We start from the raw sequence: 25,696 nt of genomic DNA, 5'->3' as shown, positions 1-25,696 counted from the left end.
TTCTGATAATAAAAAGGACTATCAACTGCAAAGTATAAGGACTTTGTCATATCCATTCTGCCACCGCCGATGTTTTCAAGCGATAGCTTTATATAGGACTAGCCACCCCGTGGGACTAACGGCGGCTTTATTGGGCTAAGCCACCTTATGAGCACATGATGTGATCATGTGATATGGCCACGTAATAACTCTATAAAGCTATCGCTATAGGGTTCGGCAAGATGCCCGAAGACGCAGCAATTTCTTCCCCTTGGTGTCGTCATAACAGCACGTCTGTTCAGATTAAGAATTCCCACATAGTAACCACCCCTCGGCTATCTTAGTCTGCATCAGAGCATGCAGCGAAGCCAAATCTCTTATCTATAGCGCGAACCATCAATATCTGGTAGTCTGGATTACATTTCGAAATGTGCTATCTGCTTGTCTCGTGCAGCGGTGTATCAGCAGCTTCCCGCGAAAAGAAACTGCAAGTCACTAAACCAGCGCGCAGGCGCCTCTGCTAACCCGTCTCGCAGTTCACCGCAGTCCTTGCGTCCTGCTGGCATCAAATTTTCTGCTATGAAGGAAAAGGACAACATCCACCGTCGTGTTAGTAGACCGCGTTTGGAGTATGCTTCTTTTAACACGTACCGTACGCTTTTCAACATGTTCTGCTTCCCTGCTTTAACGCATAGTGTGAATATCTGGCGTTCTGCATTGATGGTTGTGGTGTCTCAGTTTCTGTTACCGGGTGAATAATAATAATGTGAACTAATGCAATGTGGAACAGTCTGTCGGCGGTGTCTCTTCAGGGTTCCTGTGTTTCGAAGGGAACTTTATAGTGTTAACGGGACGACCGGACCAGGAAATTGACGGCAAGCATTTCAGTCATGTGGAAGCTTCAACAAGTATGTATACCTGGTTTAGAGCGCGTGCCTAATCGACATGTCAATCATTGCACATGTTAGGTTATGCAAGATGTAAGCTTTGTTTCTATGACGCGCAAAGACTGGATATATGCTATTTTCAACGTAACTTGCATCGAAAGGTCGGTAATAGGACTGTCTCAGAGAAAGTCAGACAGCGGCGGGTATCGGGTCAGCACCTCTTGATTATCCGTGGCGCACCGCGGCAAGAATAGTAACTCCACCGCTTAAATCGTGCTAGAATCGTAAGTAGTTAATTGTATAGCTGTGTCCGCCGATGTGATTATGTCCGCAGGTAGCCATTAATGTTTCTGAAAGTATCCCCAGAGAGAAGCCACAATCCGCTGTACGCCGTGAATCAAAACTGGCGACTACAGTTGTCATTCTTTGCGTTTAACTAATGGAATGTCATGTGTGACATAATATTCCGCAACAGTTCCCATGCTCACTAGCAAAAACGTTTGTCACGTAACATTTTTATCATGTAGGTTTTATTCCTGATCAACGGGAGGAAGAGGAGGAGTGGTGATTCATGTCGCAACACTGCAGCACTCAGACAGGACAAAACCCATTTGTCCTGTCTGAGTGCTGCAGTGTTGCGATCTGGATTTTATTCATTCGGATGTAATGATCGCACACGAACAATCCGGATACTCTGTCTATGCTGTATACACCATCACCGAGATTTTCCAGAAAAGCGTGTCATACACCATTCTTACACCCTCAAGAGCTCTGAGACATATTCTTGGGGTGTAAAAAGGGTGTACTACTGCTGTGTACAGCCATTTTACACATTTAGGGTCGTGAAAAGATTTAGAGTGTATCCGCGTGTATGCGGGTCGATCTATTCCAAGCAGCATGGATGCGGTTGCGGATGACACAAGTGCGGATACCATGCGGTATGCATAATGTCAACGTTGTCACGGGCAAAGATATCGCTACATCCGTTGGGTCTTGTTTACCATTGAATATGATTTTCTTCCTCAAAGCAGACAGTAACCCCCGATTGGTTTACACTGTGACGTACTTGCTCTTCAGTCATGCTGCGACGGAAGATAAGTAGGAACAGTTCCGATAAGGCTAGCGGGCGCAGCGTCACTTCAGACACCGACCAAGAGATGACACTTCGCGCCCTTCGTAGGCCACGACCTGCGGAGGCTCCTCGTGTCTGTGTAAATAACGTTTTCGCCACTCTTCCACTTAATCTACTTTCGCATACACAACGCGAGTCCTCGACTCATTTGGTGGGACGCTCAATTTCCGAGACAGCTTACCGGTAAACCACTTCACTTCCTGTGTTGGCTGCGAAGACAAAAGCCGAACCGGCGGCACCATTTCTTTCGCGCACGTGGGTGGTGTCTTACAGAGCGCCTCTTTTCTTTTTCCTGCGCGGAATACAGAAGTTTTTCCCCCTTGATTCCGCGAAGCAACTGTGGTTATGAGCGGCGTACACACGTTGACAGATGGAGAGAGGACAGCGGGAAAGAGGGGGGGGGCAAGGTGGGGGGTGCCGACGTTCGTCTGGAAAGTCTACCGGAAAGTAAACAGACGGTGGTAGGATTCGAACCCACCACCTCCTAGTATACAGCGCGGACTTGGAGCTCTCACCAATGGGCGAATGAGCTTTTATAGGTTCGTCCAAATGCCGCCGGTGAATATAGAAGTGGTCATGCGTGAGTTATTGAGGATTATAAGAGATTTGTAATAATGCGCACGCAAGTATTCGATATACGCGCCCGAGGTAACTTGATATGTGTGCTTATAGCGAACGCAGAACGCACACATCTAAAAAAAAAATGTGTGCGTACAATGGGCCGCTTGCACACAACACTCTTTGAACACCGTTACACCATCACCACCAAGTCTCCTGGCAAGACACGAGATTGGCGTAGTTGGTATACGAAGTCATGACTGATGTGCCCCCCCACCCCCCAAAAAAAAGGGGAAAAAAAAAGCAAGGACACAGAACCGACGGGCGCTGACTTCCAACTGAAAATTAAATTTATTAGAATAATACAACAAGTTTCTCGTCAAGCGAGTTTCAAGTCAATGAAGAAAAGTCATACAAAACGAGAAACGACGTTGTTAAAGACTTTTCATTTCGTGGATGACTATCTCATTTTTCTTAAGGGAGATTCTGCTGCTCTGCCCTCAAAAGTGAATTTTGTTTTAGATGTGGGCTGGCCACTAGTAGTGACGCACGAGGTTCCGCAGGACAGTTCAGTTAGGTTCCTGGACATCAACTTCATCTTTCATAGAAGAAGTACGTGCTGGGCTTACCTTCCTCGAGCGAAGAAGCCTCTTCTCCCGTATGGTTCAAGCCATTCTAAACTTGTGAAACGAGGTATCGCTCACCTCTGTCTTCGCAACGCGCTCAATAAGTCGTGCCTGCGCCGTTATGCCGACAGTATTGTTAATCAAGTAGAGATGATACACAGTGGAGGTTATCCGAGCCACGTGTTAACATCCGTCTGTGAGGGGTTCCTCAAGCAGCTCCGTACCAGTGATCAAAACCAGAGCCAGAACCAGGCAGGAGAGGTCAAGTAATGGTCATAACATACATGGGGTGTCCCATAACTTTGGGGGGGGGGGGGATGGCAGGAAGGGCTAATGTGGAAGTGGCCTTTTGAGCCCCCAAGAAACTCGGGACTGCTGTGTATATAGGCGTAGCGCAGTAAACTACAGTAACGCGCAGAGACTCAAGAATAATCACAAGAACGAATTTGTAGAGTGCAAAGAGAATGTCATATAGATAAAATTCCTCTCACATGTGGTAAGCTGTAAATATAGGGCAGACAGGGAGATGCATCAATGACAGACTACGCGATCCTCTAACACCTGCGAGTGCCAACGGAGCCCTTGTCTGATAGGCACCCTGACGCACGTATAAGGGAAATTATCGAGGCAGAAGAAATCAGTAGATTGGGTCCCACGTGTGTTAGCACCCCGTCAATTATGTCCTCTCTCCATCCATCCACGTCTGCACGAAGCTCATAGCCACAGTTGCTTCGTGGCGTTAACGCCGAATCAAAAACGATTAGTGCGATGTTTTTTATGCGCACGTAGCACTCCTAATCTCTTGATTTCCTTGACTTCTGACGTGATAGCGTTCGTTTCCCGCCTTCCTCTGCACACACAGACACATACACATAAATGGGATGATGATGTGGTGGGTCGCCTTCCTCTGCATATTATTCTGTGACAATAAGAAAGCGATTTTGATGAAGCAGCTCATAGTCTGGAGTAACATTGTGTGACCCTTTCAATTACTCTATGTAACTATACAATTTGAACATGTATGCACTGTGCCCACTACTCTCTTCGCCTTCGCCCGGGGCATCCCCGAAGTCTTTTCAAGGCAAAGGATTTGCAGCTCCCTCGCCTAGGGTTGCCCTCAAGTCTTGCTTAACCACATTACTTCTTGATCTTACCTGCTTTGTCGAGGGAACAGCGAAGAACATACTTCAACGGAGTGATTCAGCATATAGCTGAAACGTTGCACTGAATTGCCATTATAAAGCGCAAGAAAAATAACCATCTCCATGTTTTACCATCGTCTTGGTGCATTACGACCAGACTTGTACAAAATACTGCGCAAAAGTATTTAAAATAAGATACTAAATACTCTACGGAAAAAGTATTTAAAATAGAGTACAAAATACTCAAAACTGAAAGTAATTTGAGTAGAGTACTAAATACTCTAAGAAGTATTTAAGATACTATTTAAAGTACTTTAGTATTAGCAGTAAGTGAAACGCGTATTCTGAACGTGGCCTTACAAATGAAAGGAATGAACTTCATCAGCCATGCATATATTTCATTTGCAACGTCTTGGTGTCAAGTAATGTTTGGTGAACTTTGGTGAACGCAAGTAAAGTTTGTTGATATGTTCTGACCCAAAACTTCGTAATCCCTCCTGTATGTCGGTTCGGGTCTTTCAACCTCTGGCATGTGTTTATTGCTTTGATGACCAAGTAAATAAATGCCGGGATTATCTTGTACCTAATCCCCTGGTGATTCACATGGCAATATGAATAGGAACGGTTTTCTGACGAAGCTGGCTATTGAGAAGCAAGGCCAGGCTTGGGACCAGCCTATTGTACAAGAGGATAAATGACAGATTCGCGAAGTCCCGAAAAAAGAAAAACAAAGAAAAAGGGGGTTAAATTCCAGTGAGCTGAAAATCTCGGCACGGCGGGAACCGTGCTGGATATGGCTTGACGAGGAAGGAAAGTATTTTGAGTACTGAGTAGCAAATACCGAAAAACCTATTTTAAATACATTAAAAATACTTGTCGCAAAAAGTATTGAGTAGAGTACCAAAATACCGGAAAAAGTATTTAAAATACTGTATTTTGAGTACGTACTCAAGATACGTACAAGTCTGATTACGACCTTCGTTGTTGTTGCGCCATTTAAATCCAAATCAATCGATCAGTCTGTCGGACAACTGTACTCATACACCATTTGCTTTATAAACGCCGTTACTACATAGTCAGTCAGCACCGAAAAGTGAATGCAACGTTCCACAGTCTGAATTAGCAGGATCTTCAAGATAAACGTGGCAGTATGACTTCCCTTTGCGTTCACAAATGAAACAAGGAAAAGAAAAAGGAAGTCGCAATAACTGTATTGTCTCGCTTCTTTGTCGGCAAGTGCGAGTTGAAGATCGCATTCCTGGCTTCAAATTGCCGCCTTGTGTTCGTCCTTTGCTGTCTCTCTGAGTATGCGGTAAGCGACGTGTCACATCGCATTGGACGTCTCCTTGAGAGGGAAGTGGATCGAAGGCGAAGAAATCTGCATCCGAGAGTGGCGGGCGATTCAGGAATTGCGGACATAACGATGTCGTCGAACGTGCTGTGACTGAAGGTCGGCCTCCTGGTTGACAGTTCCTGGTCTTTGTCGTCACGTGCAGGCGTCTTTGTGCGTATGTTGGCGTCAAGGAGGATTAGGCTCATAAGCCTTGTATAAGGTTCGTGTCGAGAATCACGGGAAGGATGGGAATATGATTGTATCACGTTTTTTTTAAATATTTAATTAGCTCCCTCGTAAGCAAATAAGTGCTTACGGCCGGTGGCAAAAGCAAAACAAAGAGAAATGAATATGTGCAGGAATGTCAGGTTTTTCTCAGGATTAAGGCGATAGCTCTTGCCCAATGGTCCATCCGTGACAGGTTTATAGGGCAATCGTTGCAGGCCATAAATAAAACGGGCGAAACTTGCTATGGCGTCTACGATCCTCTATTCCTTCAGCTTTCTTGTCACTAAACGCTGTTCAGGAAACATTTGCAGCTATTCCGTGTTAAAAGATCCGGAGCCTTCTTCTTTTCGCCGTGCACATATACCGCTGTGTGCGGAAATCCACCTGTGATGACCTATCTGTCAAGCATTCCCGTCTCAACGCTCAGGAAACTTTCACTGCTTTCATATAGTGTTTCTTCTTGTATATTCATGCAAAACAAAACTGTTGCCATATATTTGGAGAAGTCTCAACGCGAAGAACCGGAACTGGGAAGCCTTCCATCGCTCTTTTGTTTTTTCTAACGCCTTGGTAAAAGAAATGCCGAAAGCCGTGTGAGGTATGACGTTTGTTTCGCGAAGAGGTATGAGGATCACGTTCTACTTCCCGCCCATACTCAGAGACGACGAAATAACTATATAGTCACAGGGGTATATCTCCACTAGCGCATTACAAGTGCGGGATATCTGATAAGACCGATAAGGACGGCAGGTAGACGGGCATATGTTTTCTTAACGCGAATATTTTACGTGTTTGCTTGACAGACATGCAAATGTGCTATGGTTGCGCCGCGTGTCGGACGGCTATTTGCGCAAGATCATCAGTCTACAAACGAACAGTCTGAGGCACACTGGCGCACTACGTTGCGACTCGGAGACGTTACTCGTCCACGTAAACCAATCACAGTAGTTTTTAGATTTGGGGGCGGAGTTGACCTTATGAGTTGGCATGTCCAGAAGCATAGACTTTTTTTTTGTATTTGTAGCGTCCTTGGTTGCGAATAGGTTTCGGGAAAGGAAAATATGTGGCCACACGAACCGAACACACAAAAACAGGCTTCTTTTTTTCAGTCCAACACTTGATACTGGAAGTGGAGCTCGCTGTAAGGCTTGTTGGCTGCCTGTGGTTCAGCTGCACATCCGACTGGTGCGCAGTGAGCACTCCATGCAGTAAAACACATGGTTGCTTGCTTGCACGACTGACTGCGGACCATTCGGCGGCCACATCCTTATCATATATGGTATCCTGATTTTAAGCACTTTGTTATCTCTGTCTCATTATCGCACAAACGGCACCATGATCACACCTGTTCATGAGATTCTGGCGGAACCGTTGAAGAACCCTAGGTAACAGGAGTTATCCGGAGTCTTAACCCGCGACGCGCGCAGCGTATCACCACACCATAGCCTCCTATATCGCAGGCTATAACATATAGGAAGCTATGGCCACACATACTGCCCCTAACCACGCAAGGATTGCCGGAAAGAAATATGAGAAGTAACTTCACTTCCTGATTTGTCCTACCTTTCGTTTCATCGATTGTTGTTCTCAAACTCCTTGAGGAACATGGGCAACGAGTGTAGTTTCTTCTTTTTACATATTGTGAGAAACTGTAAGAACTAACGAAACGTTAAAGTCCCCCATTCTTCGAGTTAGCTTCTATAGGGCTCTGCATTCCGCGCACAACAACTGCTGACTTCTCAGTGCATCGTGCAAATGACCGCTAAAAGCTGTTTCTCTGCCGATTTTTTCCGGAGCACGATATTTAAGTCGTGTTCGTGAGAATATTTCTTTCTTTCTGTTATGCGGAAATAAATCGTTTGTCGTTGCAGACTACGTTTCCTACGCACTTACTTGTAACGCTGGCTTCCTGTTTGTCGATGTCTTTGTAGAAGATTTGCTTCCTCAATGGCGGCCGTGCTCAAAGAGTTAGAATGTGCTATTTCGGAATCACAACGCTGTGACATGAGATTACATGGCAATATATACTGTGTGGGAACCATGCATGATCCGCTTGCGGCGGTGGACGATTATTTGTCGTTTACTATGTGGAAAACAAACATATGCGTGTACATACATGAGAGAGAGAGAGAGAGAGAGATAGAGAGAGAACGAAGAAAAAAAACGCGGGACAAATGAAAAGTGCAGCTTTCAACATGTACTACGTTCGGTGAGCCTGTATTTGAAGTTAAGAAGGAAACTGTGAATGACTCTTGGCTTACAGTCTCATTTCTCTGAGAGAACACATATTACTTTCGAGAACTTGCAGGTAAATGCTTGTAGAAATCACCTCACATCGACAATTTATCTGTATCCAATATCTATAGGGCCTAACGCAGAGCAGCAGTAACACATAGGCACAGCATGTCTATAGTCAAACTTCTATATTTAAGACTGGAGGACTGGCCAGTGGGCAGTGCTCGACTACTGGCTAGTCAGATTATTCTGTGGGAGGGGCAAATGTGATTGATCACATTCCTACTCAGACATGGACAACAACAACAACAAATAAATCCTTACTATGACATGGGGTGATTCACTACTTTGGAGCAGTACGCTACCCCATTACACGCGAAACATTAGATGTGAGATATGAGGATGAAGTTAAAGTATACAAAACATGTACAAAAATACCGCACAAATGTATTTAATATAAGGTACCAAATACTGAGAGCCGATTGTAATTAAAATACAGCGCAAAATACAAGACATAATTATTTAAAATAGAGTACCAAATAATACGAGAGGTATTTAAGGTACGTTTGAGATACTTGAGCGCTATCCGTTCTAAAGAAGGAAAAAAAAAAGAGAAACTGTGAAAGCCTGCAAGAAGGCGACTGCAGTGCGAACTCAATCGACAAAGTAATTAAAGTACTGAGCAGAAAGTACCGAAAAAAGTATTTTATATAGAGTACAAAATATTCATTGGAAAAAGTAACTAGTAAGATATTAAATACCGAAAAGAGTATTTAAAATACAGTATTTTAAATACAATACTTAAAATACGTACACTGAGTCTACTTTACGTTCGTGGCCAGAAATTTCTCGACTTCTACGACTTAATGTGAGCAAGGTAAAATTCTAGCGGAGAAATACACGATTTCGAACGATAATAAAATACAAAAATCATTTCGAATTAAAAATAATAATAAAATATTTCGAAACTACGCACCGCGGGTGAGACGCCCCAAAGTTTTTCATGCGAAGCATATGCAGTTTTGTTGCGTGACTCGACTTGCAACATGAAATTTACATGCTTAAATCGAGTGAGGCAGGGTTCTTCGTAATCCGTGAATTGGAATTGGCGATAATTTTTGCAAGTCACCCATATGATCGTCATCATGTATTTCTCTCTCTCTCACCCAGAGGCCAGTTTTTCGCGCATAGTTTCGGCAGCGGCGGTTTCTCAATACGCCCATTATTTTTCTATGACTGCCCCTTCCTCAACCGGCAAGCTACACGCCTGTTCCCCACTTGCCCGTTTCTGCATTTTTCGTCGTTCCAGCTCAAGATCACGGGTTCGATACCGGCCGAGGACGGTAGCGATGTAGGGGGAATCATTGATTCCAGCACCGTGTGTCGGAGATTTCCGGCGCACGTCAAAACCTGGGGTGTTCTCATGTGGTCGAAAATTATCCGCAGTCCTACCCTGAGGCACGTGCAACCCCCCCATGTCGCCACACATACAGGCAGACAAACTTTACGTGCAACATCACAGTACCATTACCATTCGTAGTTCCATGTATTCTTCCATTCTGCTTTGAGTGACCGCGGACAGGTTCGCTTTATACATATTTTTGAAGTGCTGATTGATGGATTTGATTGGATTTTAAGAAAAAATGAAATGGAGATTTTGGCTTCACTAGTGTGAAGTGCTGAAGCAAACATTGGACAATATCATTCCCCTCTTCATTGTGGGCAGGCGCGATGCGCGGGCGTATACGGGTTCAAGTGGCGCAAGGGCAAAAACCATTGGGTTGAAAGCGAAACTAGACCATGGGGACAACCATTCCATTCCCATTCCATTCCATTCCGGTTAAAAGTGGGGCTCATTCCCATTCCCATTGCATTCATAAGAAGGTTGCCGCCATTCCATTTCCATTCCATTCCAGGTTCTGATAAAGCTGAAATGATTCTGGAACCATTCTAACTCCGGAGTAGCAACTCCACAAACCTGATAGATAGTAACTAAAGAGAGGAACCATCACCGCACTATGTCATGCTCTTCAGTGGCGGGTCACAAGCAGTGCACATCATGGTCGCCCTCTGATGTGGAAAGCCAGAGACACGAAAAGAATGCTAAAAAAATGCTCAAACATGCTACAAAATAAAAAAGAAGAAGAAGAAGAAGAATGGAGGAGAAAACTAACAGGAATTAAGAAACACACGAACACATAGTAGGAAGCGAAAGCGAGGGGGAAAAAGCTGCGCTCTCTTTTTTTCAAGGCTCCGTCCTTCCTGACAGTTCATCCGCCCAACCGGAGTGTGTACCCACGCAGGTAGCTCCACTATTTTCTTTCTGACTCTTTTTTTTTTTCCTTTTCGAGTGCTCCTTCCGAGTGACCGGACCCTGATGAAAACAGACATTACAAGTCCAGACCTATTTTCGTATTGTAGCCCAAAAAAAGCAACCGGCGCTTCGCTGTCAACGGAATTGCCGGGAAACCTTTAATTATGACCCGCCGTAACAAGCCCCGTGGGAGGGTTGTGCTGTTTGTGTGCAGGAACAGACGCTTTGTTCACTGAACCGATTCCACGTGGGTCATGATAGGAGACAGGACGACATGCGGTGATGCTTGGGAGGAAATATACGTATGCGGGGCAAATTTTGAAGCGAATCGAGGAGTTGGCTGAGATATCCTACAAAATTTTATGGCATGGGAGGACTTGCGGTCTATATATGGAGGGAAAGCGATGGTCGGAAATATGCAACTAGCTATGGCAGATCGGTAAAGAAGGTCAGAAGTCCGGTTGAGTGAAAGTCCATCGTCAGAGTGACCAAAATAAATGACCATGTTACGCCTTGCCTCTCGTCACCTGTCTAGTACTTTTGGTGTACTTAAAAGCCATCATAGATTTACGAGGGTGTGACTTCAGGAGACACAGAGAGCAGGTACTTACACAGTACTTTTTTACAACCTTGGGGAACAGATGTCTTGCCTATATGTCATACATATTTGTGATGTTTCATGCACGCAATACAGGAGTAGGAGTGCGTTTTGTAAAGCATAGTTGGCGTATTCTTAAAAAAAGGAAAGAAAGAAAAAGCAGAATGTCAAAGTGCATATCCTACAGAAAATACCATTTCGGGGGTATGTATTCCATTTCAAATATTGTTCCACATTGACGTTTTGGAAACACAGGTTCACACGCTGTTATTACACCTTTCACTTGAGACTGCGGAGTAAAAAAGGGTATTTATCTTAAAGACAATTCATTTAAGGCTAAAAGGTAACAAACATACTGTAAAAAAAAAGCCTAGAAGAGAGAACCAAGCCAACCCGATCACTCCTTAAGTCGGCTCTCCCCTGAACTACTGTCACTTCGTCGTAAATCATCTTTTGCACTTTCCACTTGACCCCGACAGAAAATGACCGAGCACCAAGGAACTATAGAAAACAACAATGATCGTGAACCATTAGCTGCTAACAGTCAGTGCTACCGGTGCGCGCGTCGCAACATGAATAAACATGTCAGGAAACCCAACACTAGGACATGTAAGACAGTTGCATAATCGCCCGTACTTTATCCTTGCAAAGAGGTCTCCTGCTTGTGGTGATGCAATCTTTACTGATACGCAAGTAGCTAGACAAATAGTGTTGTGTTGTGTGGGTCGTGAAGGACCGAAAACAACGTGTGCGTTTCGTCCAAGCAAGATCGATGGAAATGTATGTTCTGAGGCTGAAACACAGGAGAAGGACAAACACACACAGCCTCAAATGCCTAAAGACAATGAAGAAGGAAGGAAGGAAGTCACTGAAAAGTCTATAATCAAACTCAAACTCAGAAGTCACTGAAAAGGTTAGCCAGCTGTAGGACCCGAACCCACATCTTCTGGATTGCCGATCCAGGGCTCTACCAATTGAGCTAGGCTAACAGAGCACCCCAGTGACTTCGAAGGTTGTGTCATTTGACGGGGCAAATCAACCACTCTCTCACTAGTTCCACTTTGACTCTTACATGTTTTCTCACTCACACACACACATTCAAACGACAGTGTCGACGCAAGATGACGTAATCCAGAGGACGTGAGTTCGAGTCCTACACCTAGCTAACCTTTTCAGTGCCTTCCTTCTTCATTCACTTCATTTATTCATCCATATACGTTGAGGCCCCACTGGGCAGTACTAAATAACGGAGGGTAGGCGCAACATAACAGCACATCGATAAAACATACATTAAATAATAATAATAATAATAATAATAATAATAATAATAATAATAATAATAATAATAATGTTTTATTGGTGCCCAATAAAGCAACACAAAGTAATATTACACGTTAACCAAACGATTCAAGTTTAACTATAACAAAATTAGCGTTACGATCAAAGGTACAAAACTAGTACAAACACAGACAAGTTCGCAGTAAAAAAAAAAAAAAAAATAGAGAGAGAGAAAAAAAGAACACACTAATCAAAAAAATCCACATAATTTCGAAAAAAACACCAGCTGGGACTGGGAAGTGGCACGGGTTCGAACCGTGGCACCGGCTGTGCTGTCTGAGATTCTGCTGGGTTTTCCGACAATCTTTCCAGACGAATGTCGGTTCCCTGAAGTCGGCCCAGGACGCATATGTGACCCTACTGTCTCCCGCTCCTTCCAGCTGTCCTCTCTCCATCTGTCGACGTCTGTACGCCACTCAAGCCACAATGACACGGAATAAAAGAAAAAACTGAGTATGTCACGGACCACAGAAGACGTCACAAATGGCTTGTTTGAAATACACATACATTGCTCAAATTTACCGAGCTGCGGTCGATGTTGAATTCGCCAATGCGCTAATTATCATCGGTTATTAAATCTCCTATGGTACGCGAATAGGTTGTGTCACGCGCACCACGCTATGTTCGGCGCCCGAAGGGGGGGGGGGGGGTTATATGATTATTAAGAAAAAAAAGGAAAGGTTAGCCAGGCAAAGACCCGGCTTGCTATTAAAAAATAAAGGAAAAAGGCTATCGAAGAGACGTTACAAGAAGGCCACTTTTCGCCTGCGTGTCCCGAGGAACCACATCGTTCATCACGCAACCCTTTAACTTGACAATCTTGTCACACAGGAAATCTTCGAAAGAGATCGAATGACTGATTAGTACGCTCAGCGAAAGGCAAACATGAGGCAAGCTTGAGTCCAATTGTCCATTCGCGAAACGAGAGCAACAATAGCAAGGACACGGCCATGAATGGCATTTCAAAAGAGGGCCTTTGTTACAGATGGCACTTCGATTTCCCTTTGTACTTAGCGAAATCGCTATGCAAACGGAAACAACCTTGGAGACGTCTTCGAAGTCGCGGCAATTGCTGGAGCGGAAGCTGTGAAGAGGCAAAGGGACACAAACGGGAATGTGAATGGTATCTGCCCAGTTTTGTGATGAATGATGTTAACTGATTACAGACAATGACTGGCTAGTGATTATCAGGAGTCGCTTGCTTCCGTGTGCCTTCCATACTCTAGTCTAATAGCTGTGATAGGTTCCGTCGTGCGTCAGAGGTGAGCCCCCAAAGGTTCTCCTTTCGTGTATTGAAAGAACCAATGTCCCCGCCTCCGAATGGAGGTTCTTCGGCATGAGAAGAGATATAGTGTGGTGCATTGTAAATATCAACCATTCGATCACATATAAATAAACTATTTATATATAAGTTACGTTTCGTTTAGGCCCACTAACGTTTTTCTCGGCATTGCTTTTAACGGAGCAAATATGGACCCATTGGAACCTGCGGAGCTCAATTCGCTTCGGGTCCTATTTTTGAAGCAAACAGACGACCGTGTGAACGGCCTCATCCGTACGCCTCGGTACCCACCCTCTACCTTCTGGATATAACGAATTTCTAGACTGGCGAATCAGGATCAGCGATCCATTCCCGATCATGCAGACCCGATAACGAATTTTGTGTTTGCGTGACTACACTTAAAATCCGCATTTTCCGCGCTTTCCGCGTCAAACGGATGCGGATTTTGTGTTTAGTCTGGATCACGTTCCGAATCAGCGATCCATTCCCGATCACGCAGACCCGATAACGAAGTTTGTGTTTCCTTGACTAAACTCAAAACCCGCATTTTTCGCGCTCTCCGCGTCAAACGGAACCTTGGGATCCATCGTGATATCACAGCCAAATTGTCCAGACACTGACCATGAAACTGCTCCAGCAGTCAATAAATTATCTGTGTATGGTGGAGATAGACACAAAGGCTGAACGAGGGAAGCGAAGTGACGATGGCAATGCCTTGATCATATACAAGAAAAGAAGACGCAAACTCTGAAAGAATTAACGTGCTTCAAGAAGTGCCGAATCGCGGAAGCGACGTGGGAAAATGATGCGCAAGGTACGCCCACGTCAATCACAAAGAAACGAACGCATCACCAGAAACCAATAATTTAGTTTGCCCTTGTACGTATCAACACTTTGTTCCCACAACAGAGATGTTGTGTCAAACTCTTCGCACTCCCACCGAGCAGACACAGAACCCATATTGTTCGCCTTGTTGTCTGCGGGCACAACAAACCACAGGGCTTATCGGTAGGCGAGGCACGCTATAGACGAAACAAAGGATCTTCTTTTTTACGTCATTGGACGGAGAGGTGCTTGACATTGCTGACCTAGACTCGAAGAAGCGATTTATTAGTGGCGGAATCGTCCACAAGGCGTCTCTGGTACAACACACAGGGTGAGGTCTAATTGCATCCTCATGGCCACTGGGTTGGTATGCATTCATCATGAATTCTGAGGTGCCCAAGGATTTAATCACCCACAGGGCGCAAGGCACAAAGTTTTTCAAGGACGCTGATGGGCCAAAGGCAACAGGGGGCATAAAGTATCTTACCTGTCAAACTTGAAGTGGTACCTCAGCCTCTTGCACGTGCCAGCCGGTATAATCCGTTTTGCAACTCAAAGGGTTGAATGTTCTAATTGCTGGTTTCTCGTGGGATGATAAGTATAGATTGAAGAAGATGGTAGCGCGTGATATTGCCGCGGATGAGGGGGAGGGAGGGGATCTTTGAGTCACGAAAGGTCACACGGGGAGGTCAGGAGGAAAGGCGTATTTGGCAGGTGAGATTGATGTTACGGATAATATTGGCATGGTGGCGTCCCTTGTGGCAGGAAAAAAAAAGACTCCGTTCTGTTTTTTTTTTCTTTTTTCAGAAGATTAGCCATAATGGTAGATGAGTCTCTCAGAACGGCACGTTCGCTATGGCCTATAGTAACATGAGGTGGCGTTATTAACGTTGGCGGTTGTTTCTTTATCGCAAGTGTTGAGAGGGCTTGAATAATGAGTGCTTAATTACTAGTGGCCGTGTGAGACTTGAATGGGGTATCTCCAGAATGAGTGGAAGAGGAACAGAAATGTCTTCAGATACATTATTTTAGTGGTCCTGCGCCTAATGTAGTATAGCGAACGAGTTTTCGATTCAGATGGCCAAGTAAGAAGTAAATACGAGCGACTGTTAAAAAAAAAAACAACACGCCATTAAAATACGGAAAAATGTGTCCTTACAGCAACAATACGGGTGACATACATTGGTAAGCAAGTGTTGCAAGCTTCGCAAGTGACGACTACAGTGCACTGCCTTGTCTCCAGGAGAGCAATTCCCGACTGAGCTTTTGATTATTACCATTCACCGCGCACGGTTACCATTTACAACGGGCTTGACAAGCTCGAAACCTGTTAGAGCACGCGAATGTTACGTTGTACTGCCACCGAATAATAACAGAACATATATACTACATTTATTCTCATTAGGACAACGAGAGCTACTGCTCACTCGATTTAACTCTGCATCGCACTGATATCAAATTACCAGATGTACAATAGGCGGTTGAACAACGAACCAGGGCACCTTCATGCACGTTTTCATACTTGATATATCAGACACATACCACGTGCGTTTTCAATGAACGCATACAAGAACCTTCCAATGAACTATAAAGGCCACAAGTTTGACACGCTACATGCCCCATACTCACGTAAAAGAGATCACATTTCTCTGACGCGTGAGAAATAGTCAGGGGAATCGTGCATAAGCGTAACCCCAGTCGGTGTTTGGTTATATATGTACGAATGCCCGATGGAAATGTATCCTTACGCAAGAGGAGATGCAGCCAGCGCGTGACAGCTTCCGCGAGGTCTTTCCGGCACGGCAACCACGTTGTGCTTTGCCCCTCCCGGTCAACGGTCTCTTCGTACAAAATGCCATATTGACAGGGCATCAGCGGGATACGCTGTCCTCATCAGTGACTGCCATTCATCACGCAATACACGTCGTGTTCTTACATGCGTGCATTTTCTTCCGCTTGCCAATGGGAACTGAAGGATTGGCGGCACCGATCCCGGGTCAGCTGCGGGGGTATATGCACACTATAAGTATGCGGGTAGAAGATGTCGTACCGACGCAACAACTGAGTCTGATATACTAAGTTTTCTGAATTTGGTATGAGCCATCGTATAATTGGTTTGACTGTGGATACAACAGGTTGTACGAGATGCTCACGAAAAGTATTTTAAGTTGAGTTAGGTTACTGTGTAACGGGCGAAAAAAAATTAGCTGAGTAGACTACTAAATACCCAATTTTGAACATTATTTAAATTAGAGTATTAAATGCTCTTAAAAGTAACAGGTTACTTTCAAGATACTTTGTCGTCACACTTAGAATTTGCTATCAAAGAGATACGAAGAGCGTGAAGTTAAAAATAGCATCTCTAAGAATATGTTCTCAGCTCGCAGGAACAACTACTTTTCAAAATTACTATCCGATAGCCTGCCCAGTTTTTTTTTTAAATACGTTGCCCCCAATATTGAACAGACGCTCTAGAGATGCGAACGAATGCCCTCCAGAAACGAGATAATTCTGTATTTTTTCTGCTTATGGTCACTTTAACCTCATAAAGAGTTATTAATAGTTTACGTGGCCTCTCGCTACGGCTCTCGGCACGGGTCTTCTATCCTGCCTGATAATGGTCTCAACAGTTTACCCGCCCCAACAACACCGAATATCCGCTAGATGGACACATAATGTCCTAACGAGTTCGTACGTCCGATGGATATCCCCAGAATATCCGTCGGACGTATGAATTCGTTAGGACATTGCTCGTACATCCAGAGGATATTCGGTGTTGTTGGGGCGTATACCCTCCATGACAACTCATCGTCTGATGCATGCTCCCAAGTCCACGCTCAGAGTAACTTGAAAGTACACGGAGTAACTTCGGAGTAAAACAGAATAACTTCGATGAAACTTCGAAAATGAATAGAGGTTATTGGAAAAAGTGTTTAGGTTAGCTTACTAAATACTGATCTTTGAAGTGATTTTCAATATACCAAGTTACTCGCAAAGTTATTTAAGGTACGTAACTTATACGTACGTAAGGTGCTCTACTCAAGTTACTGTACAAGTTTGGGACAGAAGCCGCCGAAATAACGGAGGACAAAGGGAAGCAAGACACAGCAGGTTGCTTGTCTTCGTCGCTGTGTTATTTTGGCGTCTTCCCGCCGTCACGAGTTGTTACAAACTGTCCCGCTTGCATACATTTGTGAAATATGTGGTTTCAAGTTGATGCCAGGAAGTGCTCCATATATTCTAAAGAGATGTTCAAAACGTGATGGCTGCAGCAGTTCCTGAATATTTGAGTAGTTGTCGAAGTCATAAGTAATTAGTATCCGAAAAAAAAAAGGAAGAAAAGGGTACTGCTGATGCCTTGGAATAGCTTGCTTACTGTATCCCCAGTGCACAGGAACGCCTGTTAACAGCTGCGTATATCTTTTGGGTTAAACCCTCATCGCCTAGAGTAAAGAAAAACCTGATGGCTTACACGGCATGGTCATTACACGATGTGGTCATTGAAGGGGTTGGAACACTTTCGTAGATGTTGTCCGGTACATGATGGACGCATTGTACTGCACGCCAGAATACTGAAGAAAAAAGAATTATTCTTCTATGTGTCGTACTTATCGAGATACAGGCTCTCGAACACACTGCCGAGGAAAGCGCAGACGTCACAGAGCTCAGAGTTGAGTCCATTCCCATTGGCAGCCGTAAGCACGTGACTTCTCGTGCGCTGCCTCACTGGCGCCAGCGAGAGCTATGATGTCACAGCCGCATGACTTTCGGTATTCGCGGTGCCGATTTTCTCCGCTTCTATTGCCTTCTTTGCTGTGAAACTTTCAATGCAGGCCCACATCGCTTCAAAGAATCGTCCTTTACGTTTATCTGAGATAACCTGGGATGATCTGCCGCAGATCATCCCAGATCATCCCTTTAAGAGTCGGCCAATCACATCGCATGGGTCACCATTGATAGCCATAGAAATAACCTGGGTTTGAAGTCGTCCGCGGTGATTGACCGAAACAGACGACGTAGCTACTCTGTAATGGTGTTCGTTTATTCAACTCGCGCGACACGCAAGTGAGTCGGGACGTACGCACTCATCGTACGCCATCGACTCCAGCGTCTCGCATCGAGAGGAGAGTCGCTGGGCCCTCGAGCGCCTCTACTTGTTGAATACTCTAATTTTAGAATGCGAGTCATGCGAATACCACGTCGAAACAAAGCTTGATCGCTTAAACAACGTGACGTAAGTCAAGCGCCCGCGAATCACAACTGCGCTTCGACGGCCGTAGCCTGAGAGATTAGCCGCCAGTAGCCGCATAGGGAGCCACTGGTAGCCACACACACAGTCGTTTGAAGTCGTCTCCGACGGTTGAATGGCATTCCGACTTACGTCCACGCGTGAAGGAATGAGAGGAGGCATTAAGCAGTCCTTCCTTAACAGGTGGCGTTGGTTATGGCAACAGGCATGACGTCATAAATGTGACGTCATGACAACAGGCATGACGTCACGAGAACCGCGCCGTGGCATTTTTGAGCTGACCCTCTCGACTCCCTGGTTGCTCGTGTCCAATGTACCAAGGAATCCTATTTGTCCACGTGGCGAAGGTGCTGAAGGACGCATTATTCAGATTTTCTGTATCTAGGCAGCGTTGGTGTTCCCCCCCTTTTTTTTGTATATATGGTATTTTCTGTCCCTTTAGGAATAAATGTCGAGGTCCCACTTCATTTACAAACTTGACGTACCGTTAATCACCCATCTCCAAGTAGCAGAACCATACACGCTTATATACTCCAATACCCCCAATCACAAAAGCAAAGGTCAAATCCTCATCATCTCTCTGCTGGCGGTCTCACCCCCGATTCCTACGGCCGTATACACACAATTAGCATAACTGAACCGAGGGTGCACTGTCCGAGACAATGCAGATGAGCAACGGCAAAGAAACAATTTATGCCAAATAACTGAAGAGCATTCTTCGACTTAGCGCGGACAATGGGCGAAAAGAAATGACGCGCCGACCCGCTTCGCAGAGGGAGAGGCGAGCACGGCTGCCGAGTCGACAATGGCGGAGGAGCCATTTCCCTGCTTTTTCTTTCTTCTTTCCATATTTCTTAGCACTTTTGTTTCACGTCATTAGATGCAAACTAGGCGGTGCTCGCTCCTTTCGACGAAAAGAAGTGTTTTATAATTGTTTTTCTTGTACACCGGGCTTTCTTATATGTTGCTCTGGTTGTAACTCACGGAAACCATTAGAAGGACCCGAGAACTCGTCCTATTGAGTCATCCCGGAATGTTGTAGCTGCCGCCGTGCCCGTGGTCTTATGGTGCGACTTTGATGAACGTTGTTTTTTGGAACGAACGACAGGAAGTTACGGCTGGGTGTTGTTGCGTTCTTCAGTCAGAGATGCTCTGTTTCGTTTCTTTTCTTTGTATTATGTCAGTACGAGGAGTGTTGTTTGAAGCTGTTTGCAACCAGGGTGCTAATGTGCCATGAATATTTGACAGTGCCAACTAACTAAGAACAGCGTCAAGGGGTATCATTGCTCCGAAAAACGCCATAAAAGGGGGCCAGAGATATTAGTATCCGTTCTGCATGTGGATGAACTTTTATTGTACTCTTGTATTGTATATTGTATTGAACTCTTGATTGTACTGTGAGCAGCTTGAGGGCAGCTAGAGCGTATGAGAGTATACATGGACTGGACGTAAGACTACCAAAAAAGGTTATCAAGGCGATGGCTGTCGTCCTTGTAAAGCGAGAGTATTATGGAGTTCACCCAACGTCGACAGCCTTGTCGGTCCCTCCGTAGCAGTTGTGGTGAGAGAAGAAAGGAAGCAAAGGAAAGAGGGAAGAAGTTATAGTGACACTATGGTGATAAAAATCGGGCCTTAGAATTACCATATTTGAACGCATTTCACATAATGCGTTAAGGTGCAGCCAGTTGTTTTCTCCCCGGTTTTGGCTTCTTAGCGTATAAAATGCAGAAACTTTGCAAGGAAGCAAAGAAACATAATATTCTACGGGATGCCAGGTCGACACAATCTTGCGGCGAGCCGAGGTCGCCTTAACTGTCGCATTCTTTATATTATACCTATTCGCACCCATCTGTCTTTTCACACCTTCACAACGCTGGCCCCCTATTCATTCTTTCAAGTCTCGTCACTTGCTCCGTAACGCCAACTCAAACTTCACAGTAATCTCACCTCTGTAATCGCGATACGGTTATTATCCGGATCATGACGTGACACACAAATTATGCATGTTACAACTTCCACAGTCATTATCCCAGCAGTCCATGCTTTCGCCCATCTACAAAAGAAGCAGGGCAGTTCCGAAACTCATCCCGTTCGCATGCCAAAACAACGTCATGGCACCGGAACCATTCCGCCTACGGCACTTCGGCCTCCGAGAATGATTACAAGCTCTTCGACGTGATACGAATTCGACCACTGTCTCAATTGAGTAGACGCTTGTTAGGTTTCACTCTCAACGTTCTCTCCAACAGGACTCGAACACTTTGTCTTTATTGTGCGCATGCTTCTTTTAGTTTTTATTTTTATGTAGGCGTCGATTTCACTCCGACATGGCGACCCCGAAAAGGTTTCGTGAGTGCCAAGACGTCGTTAGATGAAGGGTCCCGCGTCGAAGGAGACGGGAGGCCTACGCGTTATGCAATATCGTTTCTCATCGTAGGACTCTGGAGTTGCCGGCGTTTCCAACACTGAACAACGACGCAGCTACGTGAACAAATGGCTCGGTGTCATTGGAATGCCACGATTTGAGAGGGATTCGCCGTTGTGAAGCACTCGAAAGAACGGACAGACAACGAAATTTGAAATTGAATAGCGGAATGGAAATTTCGAAAGTTGAAACCTTGGGTGTTACGCAACGTAGCTCGTCCGTCGAAGAGGAATGGAAGAATAAAAGCACCAGGCGTGGATGAGATCGACAGAGAGAGAGAGAGAGACAGGAGGGTGTGCCTCGAAAGTAGACGGGTACCGTTGTGATGGTCTCGAGGTCCATCTTTAGTCTGTAGAACAGTAGGTACATGACTGGTGCAGGTAGTTGAGCTAGTTGTGAGTCGGCCTTTAGAATCTACAGTACGCGATCTGCATCAAGAGGAAGGAAGAAAGAAAGAAAGAATGGGGGGTTTAGGGCCAATACGCTCCTACAAAGGATGAGTTAGCAGATATTGCATTGTATACTCTGATTGATCGCGTACTCTCATTTCGTCGGGATAGGGGAAATGTGGCTTGCCGTTGCTTTGAAGCTAGAGTTGTGGATACATCATGCCGTTCAACATATACATACGCGATCTTATCTTCGGGGTCACTACACTCGGCGCACTTGCGGGCCTTATAGTACTGCGTACCCCGAAAGACATAATCTCGCAGCTTCGTGTCACAAAAATGGCGTCGCAGCAGAGCATTTGAATGTTGTCCCTTCCAGCACACCATGTTGTTCAACGAGCCCACGAAAAAGCATAAGCTGTTCTGACTGCGGGACGCTTGGCCAATACAACTCAAGCCAATGTGCATGACTGACTGTTTCAGGTCATGATGCCACCTCACACTAGGGAAGCCAAAATCGGTTTTATTTTTTCTTCAAATCAAACCGCCCTTGAAGCCTGCTTCTCCTGCATCACGGTATGGCTTCTGTTCCCGCGTAAGGTACCAGTTTGCAAGATGACAGCCAGTGCCGTAGCCAGTGCCGTAGCCAGGGATGTGTGTGTGTGTGTGGGGGGGGGGTTCTGTTGGTTCACCTCCCCCCCCCCCGAAATCGTACCGTTGGTTGTGCATTTGGAAGAGTTCAATAAGGGTGAAACCTTTCCCCCCGAATGTGAAATCCCGATGTGACATTTTTTTGACTATGCCACTGACGACATCGCTGTAACAAGTCAGTCGTCCGGAGCTGGAGAGAGGAACTTCTTGCTGACGAAATGTTGGTCTTTAATGGTGACCTTTCTTGCAAGACAAAACGTAGCATAAATGCCATTAATTCGATGGATGACTCTGTGTTCCTCGTCCTCTCTGTGGCTCCGTCTTTTCTCATAATGGTGTGTACCCCTCTACATATGAACAAGACTTCTTCGGTGTTTCGTCATGATTCTATTGTTACGCGAACATTTCCGCCTATAGGAATCACCCGTGGCAACGCCCTTTGCATTCCCTTCCCTCGCCAACAATGTCTGATAGCACAACCGTTTGCTGTGGTGGCAGCGCAAAGCCGTTTATTTCGGGGATTCCTTCGTTCTCTTTAATGCGTTCTCAAGCTTCGCTTGAAGGAGGGAGAACTTCCGATCGTTTAAGCGACAAACGATGTCTCATCCAGCTACTTGGCAACGGGAAGTCGATTAAGGGCGCTCACTCCCGGTATTTATGCACAAAATGATTTTCCATTGTTTTCTGCGTCAGCCACAGAAAAGGAATCCCGGTTGCGATGCGTGTGCGAGATAAGCAGAGTGTGACATTAACCGAATAGGCAGGGTCGGGTCTTCAGTTAACACGACTAGTGACATTAAAAGAGAACTGGAGGGTTATCAGAATTGGCGAAATTGCCTATGCGTCAAAGCGACATCCATGAGATCAGTTCAGTGCCGGGCGTCTACAGAGGGACACCTGGGTCAATTTCCCCCCAGAGCCCGATCGAAGGGGTTCCAAAAACACACTTTTCGGGCAGGAAGACGAAGTTTCACGAAGACAGAAAAAATAAAATAGGGGAGGGGGAATTTCCCACTCGTCCCCTGGGAGGCGAAAGGTAGACGGCGGTCCTGGGGCTTATTCCGTTCATCGTCGTTACGGTCGTTACGTGCAAACAAGTGGCGGGAAATTCAAAAGGGCGGGCGGGAAAGTCAAAAAGGTGGGCACGTGACACATTGCGCGTGACGTGTACTACGCCCTTCTCGTATCGCATGCCCGCCCCTCGTTAGCTCGTAACGCGTGCAAGCGATTAAGCCCCCAGGTCTACATACTTGAAAGAGACAATGTCCTGGTACAGGTCGACTCACCAGTTAGCACTAGATGAGGTCCCCTATACAGCAACGAATGTCTTCTTGACGTACGAGTAATGTCCTAACGGATTCGTACGTCCGACGGATATTCTTGGGATATCCTTCGGACGTACGAATTCGTTAAAACATTATTCGTACATCCAGAGGATATTCGTTGTTGTTGGGGATGTGTCGTGGAGGGAAAAGGAAATGCTGCTGCGGAGCTTGCCCAGTCTTTGCTGCAGACGAACACACGGACATTAACTGTCCCGTTGTACGAGTACAGTATTTTTTTAACACGTTTCGGGTGCAAATGTGGCACACGTCATTGTGGTGCAAGTTTTCCAAATCTTTCAAGTGGTGTATTCTACAAAAGCACTATTTCAAAGGGCGCGTTCTACAGAAAACGTCGTTTGAGGGAGGTACTTCATACTGCCTGAGGTACCAGCCTGAGGTAGTGAGGTGGTGTATGTATTCCATTTGAGACACCATTTAAGATGATGTGAAGAGGAGCGCCTGCGGACGACAGCCGCCGATATTTCGAACAGAGGCCGTTGTTATTCTTCCCTGTCCCAGACTGGTCCCAGGAGGACAATATAGTCTGTATAGGAAATACCCGGTGGCTTTCGTCATGAAGTACTTACCGAAGACTTCCTCACCGGTTCTCCGGATTTTCTACCCTTTTACGCTCCATATGTGGGCTTTGCAGACGCTTTTTTCAACAGCGTTATTACACCTCTTAGTTGAGTGTGCGGAATAAAACGGCCGTTTATTTACTGAGACACTCCCGTTTACGCACTGAACGGTGTAAAAATTTACTGTTAGGGCACGCTGTGGTAATCGCATTAGAGCGCTACATGCATTCGGAATAACAGCAAACTGCCCTTCATTTCGTTATGACAGCGCTGAAACTTCCACAAAAATTTGTGTGACACACCCGTAATATGATATATATACTTCTCAACGACCATACCGATCATATCACGAAGTATTGATATCACTTCATTATACGTAGATCTGACGCTCTTGCAACGTCCGCGTAAAAGGTTGTGCAGCACTGTTCAGCGCAACGCATGTCAGCCCTAGTAGCAACGACACTGGGAGAGCAGGAACCGCCTTCTTCACGACAACCATCATCGCTAAGGTTAAGCAGATTCCAACCAGGATGCTGAGGGCACAGGCAATAGTCAGGCTCCAGTTCCCAAATAGCGCTGCTTTAGCTACAAGCGTGCTGTAGAAGATAAAGTCTCCCAGACCCATTTGCAAACCAGGTTCCTCTACGAGGTCTTGAGCAGGCTCTTTCTCTCCCTGTCGCTTGTGTGCACTAGCAAAATCGGCGCTCGTCTCAGGTAAACCTTGCGACGGGCCATCTTCGCACTGGGGCGCGGGTGCTTTCTTTTCTGGACGCCTCTGCCTAATGCCTCTAGGCATGGGGCTGGCTGAAAAATATTCGTTCTGCGTGAGATTTTCACTCGTTGGTTGAAGTACGTTCTTTTTTAAGACAGCACTCGTCGTCGACAGGTCTTCCTGCAGCGAACGTTGCGTGTTCTTTACCTCTGGCCCCTTCTCAGGTTCTTGCCTCGAAACATTGTGAGCCCATTTCCGAGCCGAGGAGCACGCCGCACTCGTCGAAAAAATGACGCCCTCTTGAAAATTTTCCCTGCGTTCTTCAGCCACTTCTACCAAGATGCGAAGCGGTCCGTGCACCCACAGCACAGCATACAGATCCCAAAACGGAAGGAGAGAGAGTATCCACCACATAGTCCGGTCTGGTATAAGCCTTGCAAACAATGTTGATACGCCTGCACTTATGAGTATCAGGAAACCCTGCTGTACAATGAGAGGCCCTTTGCTGAACACGGACGCCAGTCCAATAACTTCAATGTTCCAGAGGAACAGCGCTGTTGTGACAATATCAGTTGCTAGGTTAAGCGTCGTCAAGAGAAATGCAAGAACCTTTACTGATGACAGGAGAAGAAGCACGGAAACCGCCGTTGCAACCCACGCCCTGAGAACTCCATAGAAGCGATAGTAGAATATTGTTAGCATGATACAAGTCGTTACCATAATAGTGCCCACGAAGACAAACGCGTTACGGATGGAATTTGTCATGTGCTCTGTTGAGATGACCCAGCTTTCCGTGAAAAGTAGGTACATACCGGACTTCATAGGGGGACCAAGTGTTACGTCAGCGACGACAAACGCCATGCAGATAGACACGGCCGTGAGCAGTACCA

The 25,696-nt window shown here is 45.6% G+C and overlaps 1 protein-coding gene across 1 annotated transcript in view; it reads left to right on the top strand.

Annotated features, from left to right (window-relative positions):
• The first annotated feature begins 466 nt into the window (after positions 1 to 466).
• Positions 467 to 25,696, top strand: part of LOC135389918 (uncharacterized) — a 67,684-nt gene continuing 42,454 nt past the window's right edge. Inside the window, exon 1 of the mRNA XM_064619967.1 lies at positions 467 to 887. Coding sequence (XP_064476037.1) covers positions 870 to 887 — 18 coding nt within the window. The 5' untranslated portion in view covers positions 467 to 869. The remainder of the gene's footprint in view (positions 888 to 25,696) is intronic.

The sequence above is a fragment of the Ornithodoros turicata genome, chromosome 3, assembly GCF_037126465.1.
Source record: "Ornithodoros turicata isolate Travis chromosome 3, ASM3712646v1, whole genome shotgun sequence".
Classification (NCBI taxonomy): Eukaryota; Metazoa; Arthropoda; class Arachnida; order Ixodida; family Argasidae; genus Ornithodoros; species Ornithodoros turicata.
The sequence above is the reverse complement of the archived record's forward strand: the minus strand, read 5'-3'. Positions and strand labels throughout refer to the sequence as shown.